Here is a 16,706-nt window from a genome sequence, read left to right on the forward strand (position 1 = left end):
AAAAATGTAATTCAATAACTCACATGAGGATATCTGATGAATCCACACACAAAGTGTTCCTGACTGTCAGCAACAAAAAATTTTATTGTCGCAACAATTTTTTTTTTTGTCGCATTTGCGACCAATTTAGCCTAGGGCTGGGCGATATCGAATATTATTAATATAAGAGATAATTTTGCTGACAATGTAAAATTGACCAATATTGTCAATATCATGATGATTTAAATGTGCTTTCATTTGGCCATTAATTTTCAGAAAGAGTGTATCAGTAGACTATTTTCACGATCCTTCAGTGCTGCACAATTCAAATCAAATCACTTTATTGTCACACAACCATATACACAAATGCAACAGTGGGTGAAAGTCTTGGGTGCAGTTCCGAGCAACATAGCAGTCATGACAGTGATGAAACATATACCAATTTACAATAACATCAGATTACACAACACAATTTACATATCTAATATACACATTATTACACACAACACAACATACAAATAATAATATACAATGTACAGTATACAATATGCACAATATAGAATACACAGTGTACAATAAAAATAGTATATATAAAATATACAGTAGGTTGTATTGTGCTGTATTGATATTCAGGCTGTCGGTTGATAGTCAGTTGCCAGTATTGTTAAGAGAGAATATAATTTATGACAGTCCAGTGTGAGATAATAAGATTAATAAAGTGCAGGGCTGATGTATTTTGATCGTGAGAGGTCAAGACTTCAACAGTCTGATTGCTTGGGGGAAGAAGCGGTTATGGAGTCGGCTGGTGCGGGTCCTGATGCTGCGATACCGCCTGCCTGATGGTAGCAGTGAGAGCAGCCCATTGCTCGGGTGGCTGGAGTCTCTGATGATCCTCCGAGCTTTTTTCACACACCGCCTGGAATATATGTCCTGGAGGGAGGGAAGCTCACCTCCGATGATGTGTCTGGCAGTTCGCACCGCCCTTTGCAGGCCTTTGCGGTTGAGAGCGGTGCTGTTGCCGTACCAGGCAGTGATGCAGCCAGTCAGGATGCTCTCTACAGTGCTGGTGTAGAACCGTGTGAGGATGTGGTGGTTCATTCCAAACTTCCTCAGCCATCTCAGGAAGAAGAGGCGCTGGTGAGCCTCCTTCACAACGGCCTCAGTGTGGATGGACCATGCGAGTTCCTCTGTGATGTGGACACCCAGGAACTTGAAGCTGCTGACTCTCTCCACCGGTGCTCCATTGATGGTGATGGGGCTGTGTTCTTTTTCTCTTCTCCTGAAGTCCACCACAAGCTCTTTTGTCTTACTGACATTGAGAGAGAGGTTGTGCTCCTGACACCAGCATGTCAGAGTGTGCACCTCCTCTCTGTAGGCTGATTCATCATTGTGTAGGGCTTTACTGGTTGTTTAGATCAGTGTTACTATCAGAAATAATTAATAATTATTTCTGTAGTTATTAATCAATATTTAAATTAATTGTATCTAACTCATTAAAACCTCATATGGGGCTCCAGTAAATGTAGTGTGCTACGTTTAGGAGCAAGTTTGGTTATCAGCAATAATTAATAATTATCAAAGATAATTATTAATTATTAAAATCAATAGAACATTGATGAGAATCAATGTTAGCTTTTTTTAATCCTTTAAGTCAACAGTTATCAAAGATAATCGTTAATTGTTAACGTCGATGAAACATTAATTAAAATTAACACTAGCTTATTGATCATTCAAATTCAATCAAAGATAATTATCAATTATCAAAAATCAATAGAATATTAATAAGGATTAACATTGACGGGGCACCACCCTGAAATCAGGGACTAATAACCGAATATTAAAACAGTCTCAATATTAGATTGTTTTCTTAGGAAAATCGACATCCGAAGAATATCGATTTTCGGGGAAAAAAAAGCAATGAATGAAGGTTTGAATCCGAGCACTGACATCCCGTCAGCATGACACAGGCGTATGCAAAACAAACCAAAACACTTCTCTTTGTAATATAAACAAAGTTTATTTATGCAGTAATATCAATTAATAATTAATACAATGCAGTCAATAAACTTCCGACTTACAACTACGAACTAAACAGTGATATGATTAGATATGGAAATAAAAATAATTCTATAACACAAGGTGTGTGTGTATCAGTGTGTGTGTGTGTGTCAGTGTGGTTAGTGAGAGAGAGAGAGAGAGAGAGAGAGAGAGATTATTAAGTGACAGCCCGAAAGCTGATTTCGCGATAGCTGGAGATAAAGCAGCCGTGTTCATCACTCAGAGACGCGGTTTTACGAGCGGGGCTCGTAAAAGTCCCTTGTTATTTGACTCTAATGGATGAACTCAGTTGCTGTCTCACCCGCGATGGCGAAAATGCACAACAGTCCAATTTGGTTGGACCACAATACAGCAAAACAAATTCGTGATAATTAATACCCTGAGCATTAATAATTAGCGGACATGGCGGTCCGTAAACTGTACAAGCAAAAAACCTTGAAACACAAGAATAACACACTATAATATTCTATCTCTGCCCAGACGTAAACCTCTTACTTGAATCGCATGAGGACACAGGTAGAATGTGTTTTCCTCTGTCTTTTAACTCTGACCCGGTTCCTTGAGGCTCGGGTGATGACGGGGGCCGTTTCCTCGCGCTGTCGGCGGCCGGTACGGCTGTTGATTCTCGGCGGGCTGGCAGAGAACTCAGAAATGTCGACTTGATTGAAGATGGAAGAGAAATCTTTAATCTCTTCACTTCTGTAGGCCAACGGATGAAGATGTGAATTGCTCTGCGGTCTCCTTCGGATCCGTTAGAGTGTTCAGTTGAACACAGAGTAATCTCAACTCGTCCAGCGAGATGGAGATTGTATGGCTACAGTTTCAAGTCGGACATTACTTCCTTAAGCCACGAGGTTGCACCGGAGAGCAGCAAAAAGCTACGTCCATATTCGGTGAACGAAGTCACTGGAAGCAACTTTGGAAGCATTTCAGAATTATTTGAAGTCCTGATGATGTCATGTTTGAGGGACGTTCTGTTGTGTGCCTCATCCAATAGGAGTTGAGAGCTCGATCCTTTAGAGGGCAAGGCTTCATGGATCTGTAGTCTGTTTTGGACTCCCTTTGTTTGATTTTGGCGCGATTTTTATCAGTAAAATTTACGACTTAGAAGGAGGGGCTTGAGGAATGTTTATATGACTGTTAGGCCTGCCTTTGTCTTCTATCTGAATACATGAGGCCCAACAATTGTCAGTGATCAGACCTAACACCATCATATCATCAGCAAACTTAATGATGGCATTGGAGCTGTGTTGCCACACAGTCATGTGTGTACAGGGAATACAGGTGTGGGCTGAGAACACAGCCCTGTGGGGCTCCACTGTTGAGGGTCAGTGATGAGATGTTGCTGCCCATTCTCACCACCTGGCGTCTGCTTGACAGGAAGTCCAGGATCCAGCTGCACAGCGAGCTGTTTAAGCCCAGAGCTTCACATCAAGCTTAGAGGGAACTATGGTGTTGAATGCTGAGCTGTAGTCTACAAATAGCATTCTCACATAAGTGTTCCTTTTTTCCAGGTGGGAGAGAGCAGTGTGTAGTGTAGAACCAATTAAATAAAACAACATCAAAATGGCAAGTTGGTCATATGTGATTATTAATCCACAAAAGGCTTTGATTTAAAGACAGCTAAACGGTCTGTGTGTGATTCAGAACAAACCGGTGAACCGGTTTTCATGTTGAATATCCCGTTTCACTCAGAAAAACTTTATATTATAAAAGTAAAATGGGTTGCAATTTGCACACATTGTTTCATATTGAATTTATGCTGCCTTCCTATGCTATCGGAATTATCATAAATAAAATAAAAATGAACACCCCCTTAAGTCATAATTACAAATGGGAAACTCATAATTGGGAGGAGACAAACTTTCAACATGGCATAGGAGAGTACATTTTCTGTAGTGAATGGTTTTTATTCCTTTTTCTATATGCAGCTACCATGTTATCGCTTGGCGTTTAGGTCATAAACATTTACGCAAATCAGTAAACATTTGATGCATATTGTAAATTTTTGCACAGAGAAAATACAATTTATATTAAACCAAAATTCCATTATCGTCAGCAAGCTGACTAACACGTATTAGTGTCAAAATAATAGTTCCAAGAAATGTGCAAGAACCTGGTGTCCTCCAAGTTTCCTATTCTCTTTGACAATAAAGCACATGAACATGACTTACTCGATATTATGACTTTAGATGTGGAAAGTAGGATAATAACGATAACATTGTAATGGGGTTAGCAAGATGGGCAAGGAGGCGGCGGGAACCGACAGAACAATCAACATAACTATAATGATATAAATCAACTTAAACAAACACACAGACACACACACAGTGGCCATGTGTGTCTCTCTCTCTCTCGAACTGGTGCCTCCGGCTCGTCTTTCTCCCCCTCCCGGCTGATTAGGACAACTCAGTGCCAGGCGTGCGTCCTCAGCCCGGCCATGCCCTCCTCTTCGTCACAAACATGTAAAGGCAGCATAAACCTTACCCACACCCATGCAAGAACAATTTCATACTGAAATAGAAAATTACCTGAGGAGGTGGGGCAAACCGCTGAAATGGCGACTGTTGCTGCTGCTGTTGCGGTGGATTCTGGGAGTATGATGTGGGCTGGCCCTGCGGCATCTGTCCATGTCCCGCGGGCTGCTGAGTAGCAGAAGTGGTCATCTGTTGCGGCTGCTGTGATGGCGGCTGCTGGGGGCCTTGAACAGGTGGGTAGCTGGGCTGGGTCTGAGATGCAGGAGGAGCCTGGGAGCTGCCCTGCTGTGGGGTCTGGGACTGGGGCACCTGTTGCTGGGGATAGGGAGACTGACTAGACTGGAGGGTTGCTGCTGAGGACTGCGAGTATGGGGACTGGGATGGACCAGGCGAGGGGCCGGGCATCTGCCCCTGAGGCTGCTGGGGCATGTGGGACTGTTGGTAAGGAGGACAAGCTTGTCCGTGTGGGCCAGAAGGCTGGGGGGCATGAGGTTGCTGTGAATAAGGTCCCTGACCTCCTGGTTGTCCAGGGGGAGGCTGGGGATATGGCGACTGCTGTTGGCCCGAGTGAGGCCCCTGACCATGTTGGCTGTAATACGACTGCTGCCCCTGCTGCACAAAGCCCCCTGTTCCCTGCTGTCCATATGATGGCATCTGCACAAACAAGTAGGGTCATGGCACTAAAGATCAATACACTCATGCCATTTCCTACACTGACTTTTTGGTTCTACAGTGTGTGGGAAAATGGACAAAAAAGGAAACAAAAGCATCCTTTCATCTGCCTGCTTCACAGAATGAGACTATGATCCCTAAATAGTGAGGAAAAAATACAATGTACCCATTTTACTGGAACTGATGGTCTTGAGCAGCATTATATTTACAAATATTTATTAAGGGTGGGAACGGCTTGAGATCCCAAAATGCCTGGGACACAATGTGACACGTTTTATTATTTTTGTAATGTTTAGCACCGAAAACTGGGATACTCCAGTGATTTAACATTATTTTTGTTTCACTGCAGTTTAGGCTTTCATATGATATTGCTGGCAAACTGACTTCATCTAAAGCAATTTTTTCCTTTAACTCTGTTAAATACAGACAGAAAATGTAGAGTCTGTCAGCTATGCTTCCAAAACTTTAGAATAAAGCATCTTTTCAAATTCTAGGACATAGGGTTGGGTAAAAATATAAATTTTCCGATTAATCACAATCTTCATTTAAACAATCCTAATGAAAAACAGCCTCACCATCTTCAGAGTGTATACACCTGAAAACTGTCTGTAGGGCAAAGTTAATTCAATGTGAACACTTAAAAGATAGCACCAACCTGCTGGCTGTACTGCATACGTCCTTGCATGCTCATAGGGTATCTCTGTGGGCCAGGTGGCCCATAGGCCTGGCCTGGGTAAGCAGGACCCTGCTGGGCCACTGGCGGAGGCCCTTGATGCGGTTGTTGAGGGTAAGGGCCACCTGACCCATATGGTTGACCCCGCATTTTCCCCATCTGATCCATGGAGCCTGGAGTCTATAGAACAAGAGAGACAAAGAGGAGAGAGCTCTGACCAACTTGCAGTATGAAAACTCAAGGAAAAAAGCATTTCGAGTTTTCAAACCCATGAAAAACTACAACACTGTACTGCACTATTACACTTAAGAGTTGAATGCACCTATTTTATTTAAAAAAATGCAAGGTGGAAATAAAAAAAAAAAACTGCAAGGATAAAATGAAAATGAAAGAGGCCACAAGAGAAGAATAGAGAGAGAACAGCCAGAGAGGAAACGACAGCGGAAAATGACAAAGAAAAGAGAAACAGCAGAAACGCTCTGCCTCCGGTTCCCACGGTTATTAACCCGACCGTTACCTTGCTCAGCCTTAGTTAAAGAAGTCAACAGTGCTATATATAACTCATTTCAAATGGAGGGCAGTCTGCCGAATATTTAACACATCCCAGCTGTAGCTCTGCTTGAGCCTCAGCCAAGCCAGCTTTCCCTTTTTTCGTAAAAAGAAGGCAATCTTGGCACTGAATGAATGACACAGGGTTTTTAATGACATAAGGGTTGAGTCCAACTTGACTTGTAATGAGATGAGAGCTGCTGTACGTAAGTACCAGGATGAAAATTGGAAATATCAGTCATCAGGGCCTGAAATTCGGCGCAGGATTGTGTGTATTGCACACAATTTTAAACATTCCTGCATTTTCCACGTTCATAATGCTGAGAATTCCTGCAGTATTTTATTTAGTTTAACAAATAGTTGAAAATTGGTAAACCAATCAATACAGATGAATAAATCAAACCTGGTCTTAGTATCAAACTAAGTACTAACCACTACTGCACTTGTGTATATGGTTGTGTGACAATAAAAGTGAAGTGAGAGAGTATCAAACTGTAATTAAAAAATCTGCGCAAATAAATCAGCTTTTCCGTGTCCCCCTCTCTTGTGAGGCTTTCCGCAGCTCTTTGAATGCCTGTTGAGTTTAGCGTGAGTGCACACAGCGAGTAAGCACATATACAGAACTTAAGATGTTACAGAACTATAAACCTGTTAATTTGACATCAAAATGGCATGATAAAACAATCGCTTATATTTACAATCAACAAAAGCTATGTTCAGACGGTCAAAATCAGATTTTTTTGTATCCGATCGGAATTCAATCTTCATGATTGACAGTACGCACTGTGTATCACAACTGATCAGATCCAATGTGTGTCCCCCCTGGCTATCTTTTCATAATTTTTTGGCATATCTGTATTGCCAAATTATGTCAGTATGCAAAAAACAACATGGACGGGAATGGAATACAGATTTTAGCTTATAAAAAATGGCAATATGTAGCTGCGGCGCTGGACTACACCTTTTGAGAGAGCAGAGGAGGAGGCTGGCATGCGCCGGTCTCCGCCAGTATCATAGTTCAAAACGGTGTGTGGTCCAGACAGAATAGCAGTGACTGGTGGACTCGAGTGGTAGCCACCTTTGATGAAACAATGTGGCTGTCAAACTTCAGAATGCACGTGGGAAGATTCTCAGCTAGACCTACACTCTGCCACCACACAGCATTTTTCCGCCACCACTGCCAGCATGTTTCCTGTAACAATGTGTGACGTATAACATGTCTTTACATAGAGTGAAATGGTGACATATGGCAAAAAGCCTCTTGAGATCTGATCAGACTGAAACGGATTTCCAGAAATATAATTTGAATAGGATTTCAAACCACATATGAATGTAGCTTGAAACGGATTTGTAAAAATCATATTACATGTGATTCTTTTGCTTTTCAGACTTGCTAAATTTGATAAGATTTCAATTCAGTCTAAACAATCAAAGCTGTTAATGTTGCAAGTGCGTGTTGTTGGAGCCAACTAGTTTTGCTGCCTTTCATATCATAGTGATCCCTCAAAAAAGCAGCAAGAAATGCAGAAATAGCAAAAATGCTTTGTGCAACCAGAACTGCTCAGCTGCAAGGTGAAAAGAAATGCTTAAAAATCTGTTACTCCACTCATCTCTCTAGAGCTCCATCTGACAAATATAGGTATTTTCTCTGCCATGTGAATCAGTCAATTTTAATAAATATGTAATAATATACATAAAAATAATATAGTAATTAAGGGTGCACCGATCGAAATCGGCCGATATTCGTCTTAAATCCGTGATCGCAATCGGCTGATCGTGCCTAGATTTAGGGCCGATTTTTTCGGCAGCACACAGGAAATTACACATACACACTGCTCCTCTAATTAAATGAGTGCTTGCTCAGCCCTTGAAGCATGACAGAATGGCCTTTGGAGGGTGAGTTGTTGGCAATTCTAAGCATTCACGAATTTAAACTTTCAGACATGACGTAATTCACATGAATATGCCATTTTGTTTTTTAAAATGTGTAAGAATGACAAGTGTATGAATATTAAGTTGCCCATTTTCTAGAGTCATTACGGTTGCACAGTGAGCAGCAAGAGGATAAAGGGGCTGCTAACGGGTATATAAACGAATTAAACAACAAATAAACATGCAAATACAAATCTGAGTACACGTGATGTAACATGAGTCGTGACAATCAGACGTTGTGTGGAGCGATATAGACTGTTTGAGCGATCAAGAGTGCTTTTAGCTTCTCCCCCTTTAACATGAGCGCTCTCGGTGTCAATCAAACATGCACGCTCTGCAGGTGCTCTCAATATCTCATCATCAGTCACTCATTCCAGCGCTATTCTGCGAGGATCCCAATTTAAATCAGATTAATGTTGGTCAAAATAAATATGGTCACAACAAGATGCCAAAGACAGTAAACAAATCATAGATATTAATGATTTCTCATTGGGTCAGAAGATTACATACGATTTGTTAGTACTTAGTAGCATTGCCTTTAAATTGTTTAACTTGGGTCAAACTTTTTGGGTAGCCTTCCACAAGCTTCTCACAATAAGTTGCTGGAATTTTGGCCCATTCCTCAAGACAGAACTGGAGTCAGTTTTGTAGGCCTCCTTGCTCACATATGATTTTTCAGTTCTGCCCACACATTTTCAATCAGATTGAAGTCAGGGCTTTGTGATGGCCACTCCAATACCTTGAATTTGTCCTCCTTAAGCCATTTTGCCACAACTTTGGAGGTATGCTTGGGGTCATTGTCCATTTTGAAGACCCATTTGCAACCAAGCTTTAACTTCCTGGCTGATGACTTGAGATGTTGCTTCAATATCCACATCATTTTCCTTTCTCATGATGCCATCTATTTTGTGAAGTGCACCAGTCCCTCCTGCAGCAAAACACCCCCACAACATGATGCTGCCACCCCCATGCATCACAGTTGGGATGGTGTTCTTCGGCTTGCAAGCCTTACCCTTTTTCCTCCAAACATAATGATGGTAATTATGGTCAAAAAGTTCCATTTTTGTTTCAACAGACCAGAGGAAATTTCTCCAAAAAGTAAGATCTTTGTCACCATGTGAACTTGCAAACTGTAGTCTGGATTTTTTTAATGGTGGTTTTGGAGCATTGGCTTCTTCCTTGCTGAGTAGCCTCTCAGGTTATGTCAATATAGGACTCATTTTACTGTTGATATAGATACTTGTCTACCTGTTTGCTCCAGCATCTTCACAAGGTCTTTTGCTGTTGTTCTTGGATTGATTTGCACTTTTCACACCAAACTACATTCATCTCTAGGAGACAGAATGCGTCTCCTTCCTGAGCAGTATGATGGCTGCGTGGTCCCATGGTGTTTATACTTGCGTACTATTGTTTGTACAGATGAACGTGGTACCTTCAGGCATTTGGAAATTGCTCCCAAGGATGAATCAGACTTGTGGAGGTCCACAATTTTTTTTTGAGGTCTTGGCTGATTTCTTTTGATTTTCCCATGATGTCAAGCAAAGAGGCACTGAGTTTGAAGGTAGGCCTTAAAATACATCAACAGGTACACCTCCAATTCAGTATACCTCCTATCAGAAGCTAATTGGCTAACTGTCTAAAGGTTTGACATCATTTTCTGGAATTTTCCAAGCTGCTTAAAGGCACAGTTAACTTAGTGTATGTAAACTTCTGACCCACTGAAATTGTGATATAGTCAATTAAAAGTTTAACAATCTGTCTGTAAACAATTGTTGGAAAAATTACTCGTGTCATGCACAAATGTGATGTCCTAAACAACTTGCCAAAACTATAGTTTGCCAATATTAAATATGTGCAGTGGTTAAAAAAAATGAGTTGAATGACTTCAACCTAAGTGTATGTAAACTTCTGACTTCAACTGTACACACAAACAAGGTTCTCTCAGGAATTTATCAATTAAAATTTTCAATTTATTTTGTCAACATTAAATGGCAATCTTAAATGTAACTGGTGAATATTGACTTGTACTCAAAGATAAGTTCACTCAAAAGCTGACAGTTTACTCAAAAACTCAAATTCTGTCATTACTAACTCAACTTCATGTCACTGCAAACTTGTATGACTTTCTTCCATGGAACTCAAAAGGAGATGTTAGGGAGACTGTTAGTTTCAGTCACCATGTAAAAAAATGCAGTGGCAATGAATGGTGATTGAGACTAATATTCTGCCTAACATCTCCATTTGTGTTACACGGAAGAGAAAAAAGTCATACAGGCTTGAGGGTGAGGAATGAACATTTTTGGGTGAACTGCCCTTTAACTACCAGTTGTTAATGGTATCTGACAAGAACAAAAACTTAAACAATATAGATGCAAGCAGCGATGACAGGCCCAAGCACAACTGGTCCATTTCCACCCGGTGGCTTTCAGAAAACAATGCAAGGTGGACACATGCATTGGCATTTGACATTATTCTAAACAATTTTGAAGCAATTTGGGTAAATATAAGAGGACTATTTAAAAGTCTGTTGTAAGAGCCACACTTCCTGCTGCCAGGTGGTGGCGCTATTAATGTGACCCAAAATAGTCAAATCCATGTGATAAGCCCCCAAGACTAAACATACGGCTCAATTTTGATGTAAATTACGTGATGCACTCAGAAGATACGAGACACTTCCTGTTTCCCATTTGTTACGTTACTTTAATGTGTTGCATGGCAACACCGTTCGATATATCAAAAATCAGTTCACAATTTAGCATAGCCAATGTCTTGGCATGATGTCGCCCACATATGTTGCCTGTAACGTGAATCCCCTAGGAGGAGTATTTCAAATTCCAGAGCATGCATTTTTCAAACAATCCAAACTGGTCAACTTCCTGTTGGGCGGAGCTTATGACTGTGTCAAGACCCAACTTCACTGTGTGAAAGTTGTCCGGCTTGTGAGATCTATTTGTGTACAAAGTTTGGTGATGGTATCTCAAAAGGGATGTGCTACAGAGCCCCCCGAACATGCCCATCTTCTAGGTGGTACTACAGAGCCCCCCTGCACACCCCCCACTGCAACGTTTCCCAACGACGACTCTGATGTGTGTGCAAACTTTCAAGAGTTTTCACGAATGTTAAGTACCCCAAAAGTACAGAGTACTTTCAATGCTTGGGCCCTAATAATCCTTAGAAGAACAATTTAGTTATAATAGTTATAAACTATTTAATATAATAGTTTATAACAAACAAAAACCTCCCCCAAACATGAGCCATGTAAAAGGGGGAATTCCCTCTATTTTTAGAAATGAATTTCAGGCCCCGAGTCATGTTTTGTATAGAATTAGTAAAATATTGGGGACAATCTAAGCAATCATTGGAGTGAGCTGCCAAATCAGTTCATGATAAATTCAGAACATGGCATGATGTTAATAATGTAGTTGCCTGAATGTTGAACATGTATTTCGGTTGGTTCAGAAGTTAATTAATAAAATACGGACTCAAGTTTGCATTGTCCATGTGAACCGGATCAAACAAGTGATGCCAATTTTACAAAATGTATGTATATCCAGATGTGTCTTTATAACCCAACTAGTGGTCGATCGATATATCAGCGAGGCTGATAAATCAGCCGATATTCTAAATTGTTTAATTATCTGCATTGGCCAATAAATGTTCCCACTCAGCCGATTTGTTTCTTAAGGCCTCAACGGCGCAAATAATCACCTGCTTGCACGTGAAGGAGCTGCCTGAGACATGTAAACAACCAGAGTTCATTTTGTTGTTATGCCATTGTGTTACTACAATAATACACCTTTGTGGAACAGTCTCATTTAAATGGTCCGCATATCAGAGCCACGGCAGACACGTATGAGCTCAATGTTAAAGTGCTCGCCTGGTTCATTCTCTTTCTCGCTCCTCAACAGTTCCCTGCAACTTTTAACGGTCTTGTCTAATGATAAAAAGGCAAATATCAATAAAACTTCTATCATATACCATCTGCAAATATGCAGCAATCTTGTTTAAACTGATAAAATTCACGAAACTCAAAACTTCAGAAAGATCAGGAGCAAATCCAATGCTGTGGAGCACTCAAATCTTCCTCTGAACCACGTATTCTAACATACTCTTTTTAACAGTTCCCTGTAACCTTTAACTTTCTTGTCTAATGATAAAACCGGCAAATATCATATACCATCTGCAAATATGCTGATATCTCATTTAAACACATTTAATTCACGAACCTCACAAAAATCCAGCGTTTTCTTCCTGTCGAGCGCTCATATGATATCTTCCTCTGAACTGAAGCGCGTATTCTATCAGTCTGGAACAAAACTGAGTTCCTTTGATTTATGAATGCTGCATGATGGTCAGTCCGTGACAATCCAAGTAGGTGATCAGAGTGTGACCATGTAAACTGTCTGCTACTTGCTGGGTCCAAACGAGCACGTAAGAACAACTTCAAAGTAAAAGTGCTTCAAGTGCGCTATGAGTAAATGTCATATTCACTGTATGTACAATTAGATTGATTTGGTCTTTTACAAATGTGTTTGCTAATGCACACATGCCATTTAAAGTTTCTAGACTACTGTGTGCACTCTTATTTCCTTCTTCCTAATATACGGTATTAACAATTTCTTTGTGCAAATAAATTACTAAAATTGGATGACTAAACAGAAACCAGAGAAACTGCTATCTACCATTTAAAACAATCTTTTTTTTTTTTTAAGATTCTTTACATAGTTGCAGTCTGTGAATTTTTTTGTAAATACAGTGCTAAATAAGAGATTATTAATTTAAGCAATTTTTTGCATATGTTATTTACTATATTAAATAGTGTGATATATCACCATTATATAGGCCTATCGGCCACCCTGCTCTCTGGATATCGGAAACAGCAATTAAAAAAATCCATATTGGTCAACCACTCAACCCAACAGTAGTGCCTGCACATCACTAAAATACTATACATTTTGAGTTGGGGTAATCCATACACTGTTCTCTTCCAAGTTCATCTCTATGTTTAAATCAGGTTGACCAAGACAAACAGTATTTAAGTAATTACACACTCAATCAGGCCATACACTAATTTCTTAGAGAGAGCAAAATTCATCCACATCAAACAGGAACATGGGACAACAGCCAAGTCTTTTCCATCATATCAATTTGACTCCCTACATTCACATACAAATTCTGAACCATGAAAAACATGTTATTTTTGTGTTATAGATTTAAATGTAAAGAAAATTAAGCAACATTAAAATAAAATTGGCTAAACCCCAACAATCAGGCCAATAAAAGTTTACAAAGCAGCCAACTAAAAGCTCCTCAGTGATCATCTACACAACATGATATCGATGATGCACACCTGACTAATGTGCTGGACACTAGGGCTGCCCCCTAATAGTCAACCAAACGTTAGTCGATGAGTAGAGTCTTGGTCGACCATGTTTTGATTGGTCAAAAAAAAACACAGGAAATCAACAAACACCAGTTTTAATGCTAGTTGGATGCTAGGTGGTACTACGGGGTAATTTTCGTTAAGCAGGGTTAGGGTTAAGCCTACACAATAGAGCAAGACACCTTGATTTCAAACTTTGAACATAATTTAATTTATTTTAACTAAAAATTCCAATGAAACTGGAAAGAAATTAAGTGCGATTAAAATGTGTGGCGTTCAACTTTTTGAAAGATGGCTTTACAACAGTTGTGAAGGGCAACATCTCTTTGTAAACTAACCTACTTCATCCGTACATTCTCTGCCGGTCAGGTATTTCGTTGTCCAGGAATATACATCATGTGTGAATACATTAGTTTTGTTCCATCCTTCATGATATATATAATATCCAATTACATCGGCAACCCCCAGGCTGCAGTCAGACGAAGAATACATCTGAGACATGCGATCCACACTCCAATCCAGAAAGGGGTGCGTGCGGTAATGCAACGCTGTTTACTAACCGCCACAACAGGAAAAATAGCAGATGAAGAAGAGACCATCTATGCACCAACCAAAAACAAGAATGGCTTCTCCTAATGCACAAGTTTTATTTTTCATTATTCTATGTATTTTGTACTTTTATAACACAAGAGATGCTTTTCAGTTTTGCAGCCTTTTGTTTTTTATCAACCCTACAAAAAAATATGGCCTATGGCAAGAATGCATTCTGTTTACTGCTTAGTGCTTAATACACTAAAGGAGGCTGTACTGTACCAACTTCCTCAGGGGGGACTAAATGCCGCTAGGTGGAACAAACTGTAATTTGCACTACTGTCTGTTCAAAATAAATGAAAAGAAACCTAGCATCTGGGGCTTTTTCCTGTTGTACCGAACTCGTATCGAACCGTGACCCCTAAACCGAGGTACGTACCGAACCGTGACTTCTGTGTACCATTAAACCCCTAATATATATATATATATATATATATATATATATAACCACCTTTCCATTTACCTTTAAGCAAGTAACCATCTAAACATGCAGGCAGAAAATTACTTACACAAATGAAGACAAATTATAAATGTAAAAATAATAATGACGATAATAATCACTGAAATATAAATCATTGTTCAATGTGAATATGTTTTTGTATTATTTTATGATTTAATCACAGATGTATAGGCTGCAGAGTTGTGTTCCCAATGAACTGCTCTGTGGAAATAAAGTGAACTGAACTCAAAGCACCTCCTGAGCTGAGATGTCTGAGGTAATTTGCAGCACTCATAGACGATACTGTTCTTGCAACAACAAAAATTCAGAAGACAGAAACAAAGAATGAGTGAGAACCTTTTACATGCGCATGTTCCACGAGACTGCACGCCGCCGAACAAACAGTGTATAGATGGCTTTTCTGTCATCTATTCTTAGTAATGCACTAAAGTGTTTCTTCAAGCGCGTGTCTGTGTCTCTACGGGTAAATTATTTGTAATATTAATTTGATAATGATAATAGCCTAATAATAATAATAATAATAATAATAATAATAAATGTAATACATTAATGGGAAATCAAGCCAAATATCATCTTGACATGGTCAAAGGCATCAGCTACTGGCAATCACTCTAACCATCGTCGATCCCCGAGATCATCGTCTGTCGGAACAACCCTAATGTGCATTTCTCTCTATAAACCAACAAAATGTTCAGACAGCTGGTTTTTCCGACACATTCAGAATCATTACCGCTTTTGCCGGAGTCGCTGTGGCTCGCTTAGTGCGTGCGATTGTAAAATGTATATTTTAAAGGCTCATTATTATGGTTTAGTATTTCTCTGTAATGTAGAACAGTGTTAGCAATGTTACTTATAACAATCTTTCTCAGCCCTGAACTCAAACCATTTTCTGATGCCCCCCAAAATATATATGTAATTAAATTAATATCATAAACGTGCGACTACTAGTCGACTAGAAAAATCTTTGATCGGGGGCAGCCCTACTGACCCTTTATATTTTCTAGTAGTAACTAGATTGACAACATTCAACATGAGTCAGCAACACTTTTAGATAATAGTTCCCTTTGCAGGGCTCGATATTAATGCAGTGTTTCCCCTACGATTTTTTTCAGCAGCGGTGCTGTTGTGTGCACATCCACAGGCCTGCAACGCCTGACCCGTATTAACGCGTGTTGGTCAAAGAATAGATTAAAACAGGGGTGTCAAACTCAATTTCAGCCTGGGCCACATCAGGGTTTATTTGTGCCCTCAAAGGGCCCTTTGAAAATGTGGCACCAGCACCTGCATTGGTAGCACCCATGCAAATAATATTACACGTTATGTGCACTGAAATGAACATTTGACAGTACAGCATTGATTTTGAGGTTGGGATGCAGATGAAAATTATGATATTAACAACAGTAACATCTGTGGAAAAAATGAACACCTACATTTTATATGGCTAAATTGAAATATTATATCAGTGTGAATAAGTTGGATCTTCTTTACAGATTCCTTTCATCAGGCTCCTACTAATTAAACTACATTCATGTCTTGGAATTTCTGAAGGCAAACAAAACAACTTACATTTTCCTACAATCAGAGAGAATTACAAGAGTACAGATTTTACATAAATGAAAACTGATAGCTTGGTCCATAATTATGAAAATGCACCATAGTTCTTCCATAGTTTTAACAATGATATTTGTAATAGTTCATGGTAACCACAGGTAAAACCAAGCATGACTGCTAGGAGTGTAACGGTTCTCGGTAAAAAACTGAACCGTACAATTCCCCACCCACGGTTCGTGAAGCATTGGCACCATGGTCGGTTCAACTCAAGTTTAATGACGCATCTTGAGCACAAGTTTTGGTCAAGAAAACAAAGTGTCAGTCAGACACGTACAGTTACAACCTCCGCTAATGCACCTGAATGGATTTGTAGATGATACA

The 16,706-nt window shown here is 39.8% G+C and overlaps 1 protein-coding gene across 3 annotated transcripts in view; it reads right to left on the bottom strand.

The window, feature by feature from the left end:
* LOC127453284 (AT-rich interactive domain-containing protein 1A-like) overlaps nucleotides 1-16,706 on the bottom strand; it is a 65,276-nt gene that overhangs the window by 34,193 nt on the left and 14,377 nt on the right. For all 3 annotated transcript variants that reach the window (XM_051719537.1, XM_051719538.1, XM_051719536.1), the window contains exons 2-3: nucleotides 5,842-6,039; nucleotides 4,569-5,168 (exon numbers count right to left, since the gene is read on the bottom strand). In XM_051719537.1, the coding sequence (XP_051575497.1) occupies nucleotides 4,569-5,168; nucleotides 5,842-6,039 (798 nt within the window). The remainder of the gene's footprint in view (nucleotides 1-4,568; nucleotides 5,169-5,841; nucleotides 6,040-16,706) is intronic.

This window comes from Myxocyprinus asiaticus, chromosome 15, assembly GCF_019703515.2.
Source record: "Myxocyprinus asiaticus isolate MX2 ecotype Aquarium Trade chromosome 15, UBuf_Myxa_2, whole genome shotgun sequence".
In the NCBI taxonomy this organism is placed as follows: Eukaryota; Metazoa; Chordata; class Actinopteri; order Cypriniformes; family Catostomidae; genus Myxocyprinus; species Myxocyprinus asiaticus.